The 7,686-nt window shown below is 44.1% G+C and overlaps 1 protein-coding gene across 2 annotated transcripts; it reads left to right on the plus strand.

The window, feature by feature from the left end:
- Nucleotides 1–227: 227 nt before the first annotated feature.
- Nucleotides 228–5,020, plus strand: LOC117730916 (odorant receptor 131-2-like). 2 transcript variants are annotated; one of them, XM_034532980.1, is made up of 3 exons: nt 228–426; nt 938–1,084; nt 4,165–5,020. In XM_034532980.1, the coding sequence occupies exons 2-3, from the start codon at nt 938–940 to the stop codon at nt 4,915–4,917; spliced, it is 900 nt and encodes a 299-aa protein (XP_034388871.1). In that variant the 5' UTR covers nt 228–426; the 3' UTR covers nt 4,918–5,020. The 2 variants fall into 2 exon arrangements, with proteins under 2 accessions (XP_034388871.1, XP_034388870.1); XM_034532979.1 differs by having other exon boundaries at nt 228–1,084.
- Nucleotides 5,021–7,686: the final 2,666 nt, after the last annotated feature.

Genomic DNA, 7,686 nt, shown 5'->3' on the forward strand with positions numbered 1-7,686 from the left:
TAGACTTCTATACAACCAGAGGAGTCGCCCCCTGGTGGTCAGGAGAGAGAATGCAGCGTTAACACATGAAGCATAGACTTCTATACAACCAGAGGAGTCGCCCCCTGGTGGTCAGTAGAGAGAATGCAGCTTTAACACATGAAGCATAGACTTCTATACAACCAGAGAAGTCGCCCCCCGGTGGTCAGTAGAGAGAATGCAGCTTTAACACATGAAGCATAGACTTCTATACAACCAGAGGAGTCGCCCCCTGGTGGTCAGTAGAGAGAATGCAGCTTTAACACATGAAGCTTTGACTTCACTGGGCAGAACTGGAAGTTGCCTTCTGGTACGCTCCTGAATCTTTTGGGAATTGACAACCGAACCACATAAAAAGTCTCGGCTCCTCTGAAGTAACAGTGTTGTCGTCTTGGTGCATTAACTGAGGTAAGAACTGAGAAGACATTCAATATTTCATTGTAGAAACAAATGTTCTTGTATATTTTCTGTAGTATTGAAACGTTGATGAGTTCTCATGTTGCTTTGAAAGCTTTGAATGTTTCTGGACTTGTTTGTGACTGAAACACTGAAGCTGCAGGCTGGTTGTGTGTTGACCAACCTGAGAGTTACCTGTTCGTAGTCTCCAGGTGTAGCTCTCAGGGTTCTGTCTGCCGTCCCAGACAGAAGAACACAGGTCTGGTTGTTCCTGAAGCTTCTTTTTCTTACTGTTGGACATCTTTTCTGTCATTTAAAATGATTTCTCAGTTTAACCAACGTAATGTGTTGTTTTAGCTTATAATAATGATTATAACACCAAACTACTAAAACATTTACACTGACAGTTTTTATATAATCAAGTATAGAATAACACATTTTCTTGGGGGATGCTTCACTGGAAGGGTCAATATTGTAATTCCTTTGAAATGATGTCAATATTTCCTGCTTTCTTCTGTTGGAGATGAACTCTTCTGTGAACGTGACCGTGGTTCTGGAGCACCGAGACTCCTTCTCCAAAGCCGTGATCAAGAACGTGATCGTCCTGCTTCTCGGCTTCTCCATCAACTACATCAATGTAGCCCTCATTTACACCTTCCATAACCACCAGGTACGATGCAGCAGCAGAAAAGAAATATGCTGGATTAATACTTCAATTAGTCTTATTTAACGTTGATATGTATCTGACACTATGAAATAACATGTTCAGCCGACTATATTTGTATGTATACCATCTATTTAATGCACAAACTGGAGGTCCTGGTTCATAACTATTACAGTAATTACCTTTAATTATTGATATAGTGGAACATTTAACTGGGAGAACCACTTCTAGAGAGGACATGTCACTCCATTTCTTTTTTATAATTCGACTGTGGGTGACTGTGGGTCTGTGGTTAGCAGGTCCGTCTTTCAATAGAGGAGCGTCAGGTCAATCCCCGGCTGTGCCCTAGTCGATGTGTCCTTGAGCAACATACTTAACCCTGATTTGCTCACTGAAGCTGTGTCTACGATGTATGATTATAAGTGGCTTTGGATAAAAGCGTCAGCTAAATGAAATGTAATGTAAAACTATAAAAACATTCTGTCATAATTAAAAGGAGTGGGGCTTCTTCCCCACAAACTATCTGTGATGAGTAGACACCATCATGCAGAGAGCACATTAAAGGTGAACAATAAGAAAACCTGTATGTGACCACTCAAATATGGACCTTTCTTGGACTTCTCATATGGAGTTCTCATGTTGCTTTTCAAAGCAACATGAGAACTCATCAACAGTTGGACATCACAACGTTTCAATACTACAGAAAATATACAAGAACATTTGTTTCTACAATGAAATATTGAATGTTTTCTCAGTTCTTACCTCAGTTAATGTATGAAGACGACAACACTGTTACTTCAGAGGAGTCAAGACTTTTTAAGTATATTCGCAACTCTTGATCTGTGTTATATAGAGAGTTGATTGATAAACTGCTCATCAGAAATATATTTGTAACAACTGAAATATTATAATAATAATAATACTTCAAATTTATATAACTGGATGAGCTATGCGGAATGAGTCATGTAGTGGAGGGTAGGGTACAGGAGTGAGTCATGTAGTGGAGGGTAGGGTACAAGAGTGAGTCATGTAGTCGAGGTTAGGGTATAGGAGTGAGTCATTTAGTGGAGGGTAGGGTATAGAAGTGAGTCATGTAGTGGAGGGTAGGGTGTAGGAGTGAGTCATGTAGTGGAGGGTAGGGTATAGACTGAGTCATGTAGTGGAGGGTAGGGTACAGGAGTGAGTCATGTAGTGGAGGGTAGGGTGTAGGAGTGAGTCATGTAGTGGAGGGTAGGGTATAGACTGAGTCATGTAGTGGAGAGTAGGGTATAGGAGTGAGTCATGTAGTGGAGGGTAGGGTATAGGAGTGAGTCATGTAGTGGAGGGTAGGGTATAGACTGAGTCATGTAGTGGAGGGTAGGGTACAGGAGTGAGTTGTGTAGTGGAGGGTAGGTTACAGGAGTGAGTCATGTAGTGGAGGGTAGGGTATAGAAGTGAGTCATGTAGTGGAGGGTAGGGTGTAGGAGTGAGTCATGTAGTGGAGGGTAGGGTACAGGAGTGAGTCATGTAGTGGAGGGTAGGGTATATGAGTGAGTCATGTAGTGGAGGGTAGGGTATATGAGTGAGTCATGTAGTGGAGGGTAGGGTATATGAGTGAGTCATGTAGTGGAGGGTAGGGTACAGGAGTGAGTCATGTAGTGGAGGGTAGGGTATATGAGTGAGTCATGTAGTGGAGGGTAGGGTATATGAGTGAGTCATGTAGTGGAGGGTAGGGTATATGAGTGAGTCATGTAGTGGAGGGTAGGGTACAGGAGTGAGTCATGTAGTGGAGGTCATGAGGGTATGGATGAGAACTTCAGTGGTGGTAGAGGACAGAGAGGGCCGGAGGAGTGCAATGTTCCTGTGGTGAAAGAAGGCAGTTTTGGTGATGTGGTTGGCGTGGGGTAGGAAAGAGATGGTGGGGTCGAGGATGATACAGAGGTTGTGGATCTGGGTGGAGGGGGTGACGATGGAGCCATCAATATCGAGAGAGAAGGTCTGGGCTGAGCGGGTAGAGAGTTAGGGCCGATGATGAGTATTTCAGATTTATTGCAGTTGAGTTTCAGAAAGTTCTGTTGCATCCATCATTTTATATCAGTGAGACAGGTGGGGAGAGTGACTGATTTGTCCAAGGGGAAGTCCAAGGAGAAGGATGTAAATGATGAAGGAGGGGACCAAGCACATAACCTTGGGGGACACCGTGGGTGACTGGGGAGGTTGAGGATGTACAATTGTTTATGGCAATAAATTGATGTCGGTCTGAAAGATATGAGGTGAATCAGGAAAGGGCAGAGCCAGTTATGCCAATAACTGGAGACGTGAGAGGAGGATGGAGTGGTTGATAGGGTCGAAGGTGCCACTGAGGTCAAGGAGAATGAGGACGGTGAGGATGCCAGAGTCTGCAGAGAGAAGTATGTCATTTGTGATTTTAAGTAGGCCGGTTTCTGTGCTGTGCTTTGAACGGAAGCCGGATTGGATGGGTTCGTAGAGATTATGGAGAGAGATTGAGGTGGGACTTGAGTTGTGATGCAACAGCTCTCTCAAGGACTTTGGACAGGAAGGGGAGGTTGGAGATGGGCCGGTAGTTGTAGTTGTTGGGATGTCAGGGGCAAGACCAGGTTTTTTCAGCACTGAGGTGACAGCAGCATTATAAGTCTGTCACATTATTTTGACCCTCTCACTTCATACTTGGTCATAACTCTTTAAACCCCCAAATGCAAAAATCAGTTGGTTCTTCAAAAATATCTGCCAGCCTCTATTTATAGTTGGACAATATTGAAAATGGTCTATAATGGTACACATAATTGCGTCAGCCACTAGGACTGTATAGGACCATATAGTGAAGTACATGGAAATATCTAGATTTTAAACAACGAGAACACGTTTTTGTTAATCAAGTCCAAAGTAGAAACAGTGTCGGTATGTTTTTTATTGCCTCTGAATACATATCATCATATTGTCCAACCCTACGCAATGCTAAACGTATTCATATCTAAATGATTTGCCAGCAGATTGTCAGGCCTGGAATAACCACTAAGATGTTAATGTTGTTATTCATGTTTAATGCTGTTCTACTGGATAACAAATCTGTACTTCCCAACCGTCAGATCTTCTACACGAATCCTCGCTACATCCTTATTATTCACCTGGTGGTCAACGACATGATCCAAGTGACGCTGAGCATCATCCTCTTCGTCATCAGCTACACCGTCTACACAATAAACGTCTCTGTTTGCTGCATCTTCACGCTGCTGACTCTCGTCACCACTGAAAACACCCCTCTGAACCTGGCTTGCATGGCGATGGAGTGCTACATCGCCGTCTGCTTCCCCCTTCGCCACGTGCAGATCTGCACCGTCAGGAGAACCTTGATGCTGATTGGTTTCATCTGGAACATCAGCATTGTGTCCGTTCTTCCTGATCTGTTCATCACTTTGGCCACAGAGCCGCTGGACTTCTTTCATTCCAGAGTCTTCTGTGTCAGAGAAAATGTCTTCCCAAATCCCCTCATCCCCCTCAAGAGAGAAATCATATATTCACTGTTTCTAGTTATCATTTGGATCACCATATTTTACACTTACTTCAGAATTATGTTCACTGCACAATCAGCCAGCAAAAATGCTAAAAAAGCCAGAAACACAATCCTCCTGCATGGGTTCCAGCTGCTGCTTTGTATGGCAACATATGCAGGGCCGCAGGTATTAAAAGTTATAAAGCAAGGGGACCCTACGAATTATGTAGACCATCTCTTTGCTTTCTATATTATTATACAGGTTCTACCACGGTCCATTAGTCCAGTCCTCTATGGCATCAGAGACAAGACTTTCAGGAAGTTCTTGAAAGGGCATCTGTGGTGTTGAGCCAGCAGACTGTTAAGCTTTCCTGAGATGGATATCCCAATAAAAGATGAAGCAACATTTACTTGAGGCTTCACTCTCTTCAGTTCTCTCTGCTAAGTAAACATGCAGATGGTGTAACGTTCAAACATACAGCTGTTACACATCCTTGTAATTACAAACTCGCATATCTACATATCTGAGGCACTGCTTTTTAATTGGGCCTTGAATGATTCGATATTGATTCTGGCCCTCTCCCAAACCTGATCAATGATTAGGGTTTGGTACCGAAAACCGGTGCCAATATGGAACCCATACGACCGGTGCCTACCAGACTGAAACTTAACGCAGATTTCGGTGCTTCCTTTCAGCGCCTGAGCTGATTGAAATACTTTTTATACTACTCTGATGACTCCGCCCTGGCAGCAGGTAACGATAGCCTATCGTTTATATAGCTACATTAGCTAGCTAGCCATCAACCTTTTAACAGAGAAAATGCCGAAAGGTAAACGGTCAAAAGTCTGGCTGTATTTCGCAAAATGCAACAAAATAATTGCATGTAAAGGGGGGAACACGTCAAATGTAATGAAACATCTGGCAACGCATAACATCCACTTGAAAGCAGAGGCACCGTGTTCGACCGTGAGCCCATGCCGAGCACATCAGAGGCAGTCTGGGAGCGCCCTGGCCCCGGAGATGGGGAGACCGGTGCCCCTGAAAACATGGAGACCGATGATGACAACAGCAGCCTTACCTCAGGTTAGGACCGTAACGTTGATAACAAGTCTTGCATTTATAAAAGTAGGCCTAATAACAACAAATGATAAATTAGGCATTATAACCATGTTTAAGCTAGCTAGCTAGCCTACCGTAGATAGCTACTAGCAAACGGCTACCTGCAAGTCAGTGTAATGTTAATCAAACTAGCGCTTGCATGTACAGTGATGCTTCTGTTGCGTGTACATATTTAACATTATTAATGTTTATATTGTTGTCTCTCCAGCTTCAACAGTGACCTCATTCACCTTGGCAAAGAAGGCTCATTTAACACAAGACCAGGTGGAGGAACTCCACAGGTCTGTGACCACATGTGTGGTCCAGGGACTGCATTCTTTTTCCACTGTGGAATCTACATGGTTCAGCTAAAAAACAAAAAGTGATGTGAAAACAGTATAATACCTGTTCCATTAATACAATTCATCAAAAAGACTAATAGATATCCTCCAATATGTTTTATTTATTCAAATTAATGCATTTATTTTGAAGCATGTTTGTCTAAACACTACTTTTATATATTTTTCGTGCCAAGCAGTCAGCCCTAGAGAAGCTGTTGGAGGATGAGGACCGAGAGCTTCTTCAGGACCACTAAAGGCAGAGCCTGTCCATCGCTGAACAGGTCCAGAATGAGATTGAAATCTTGATAAGTCTGCCTTCAATCCCAATCAGGACCAGACCCTGCAGCCTGGTGGTGGATGAAGTCTGCACTTTCAGACCCATACCTGTGTGTACAGGCCTCATCGACACCATCTGAGAGGGTTTTCTCCTGTGCAGGACATGCAATCAGTCAGGAGAGGTGTCGTATTTCACCAGCGCCAGCTGTAGCGCTTTAGTCCCGGTGGAGCATCCCCCGGCATGTGATAATAGCTCAAATTGGGCCAGGAAGGCTGCCCAGGCTGACCTACCGGTGTATTTTGGCGTTTTTAACGTCAAAACAGCAACCGAGTGCTTGTCGCCGCACTCTCCCATTAACGCTACCTTCTTTCTTCACCTTCGTCCTGCCGACACGATCCATGCCCAACAGCAGGCTAACCGGCTAGCTCTCTCACAAGGTTAGGTTAGAGCTCCACGGGATTTAGCGATCTTGTCCCTCCGAAGTCACTTCTGACACCAATGTAACGTTTCGGTACGTTTCCCTCACGGCACGGAGACGGATCGACGTCCTTGCAGGAACACTTTATTGATAGCATTTACCAACTGAAAACAATGACAATACAAAATATTCAGTCTGCGTTCTTAAACATTGCAATTTACATTGTGGTACATGTATAAATACACTTTCATTTTATATAGACTTCTATACAACCAGAATAGTCGCCCCCTGGTGTTCAGGAGAAAGAATGCAGCTTTAACTCATGAAGCTTTGACTTCTATACAACCAGAGGAGTCAACCAAACCAGCTAGGATTTAAGTATTTGCTCTGTAATCCAAATCTACTAGGGACTAAACTTTATTCAACTTTTTACCTTGAGGTAAACAGATCTTTGTCCTTAATCAGTTTGGCAAGAATTTCACATTCTAGCAAACTGAGACTTCACTGTTAGCGAGGATCCCCTGCTTACCAGTATCGATCACTGAGTGGGCAATTCCTTCAACGACCTGTGGGCGGGCTCGACACAGCTGTAACCAATTACCGCCAACTCGGGTGTATAACCAGGCTGGGGCTTGTAGCGTCAGGGAAGACTCCTCGTATGAAGACTCGGAGGATAAAGACCTAGGAGTCTTTCGTTGGAGTCAAGACTCGGAGGATAAAGACCTAGGAGTCTTTCGTTGGAGTCAAGACTCGGAGGATAAAGACCTAGGAGTCTTTCGTAGGAGTCAAGACTCGGAGGGTAAAGACCTAGGAGTCTTTCGTGGGAGTCAAGACTCGGAGGATAAAGACCTAGGAGTCTTTCGTGGGAGTCAAGACTCTGAGGATAAAGACCTAGGAGTCTTTCGTAGGAGTCAAGACTCGGAGGGTAAAGACCTAGGAGTCTTTCGTGGGAGTCAAGACTCGGAGGATAAAGACCTAGGAGT

Source organism: Cyclopterus lumpus, chromosome 5, assembly GCF_009769545.1.
Source record: "Cyclopterus lumpus isolate fCycLum1 chromosome 5, fCycLum1.pri, whole genome shotgun sequence".
NCBI lineage: Eukaryota > Metazoa > Chordata > Actinopteri > Perciformes > Cyclopteridae > Cyclopterus > Cyclopterus lumpus.

Coding starts and splice junctions, on each gene's coding strand:
- LOC117730916 (XM_034532979.1), top strand. CDS start 938: ATGAACTCTTCTGTGAACGTGACCGTGGTTCTGGAGCACCGAGACTCC. Junction 1,085..4,164: donor ACACCTTCCATAACCACCAG/GTACGATGCAGC, acceptor CCCAACCGTCAG/ATCTTCTACACGAATCCTCG.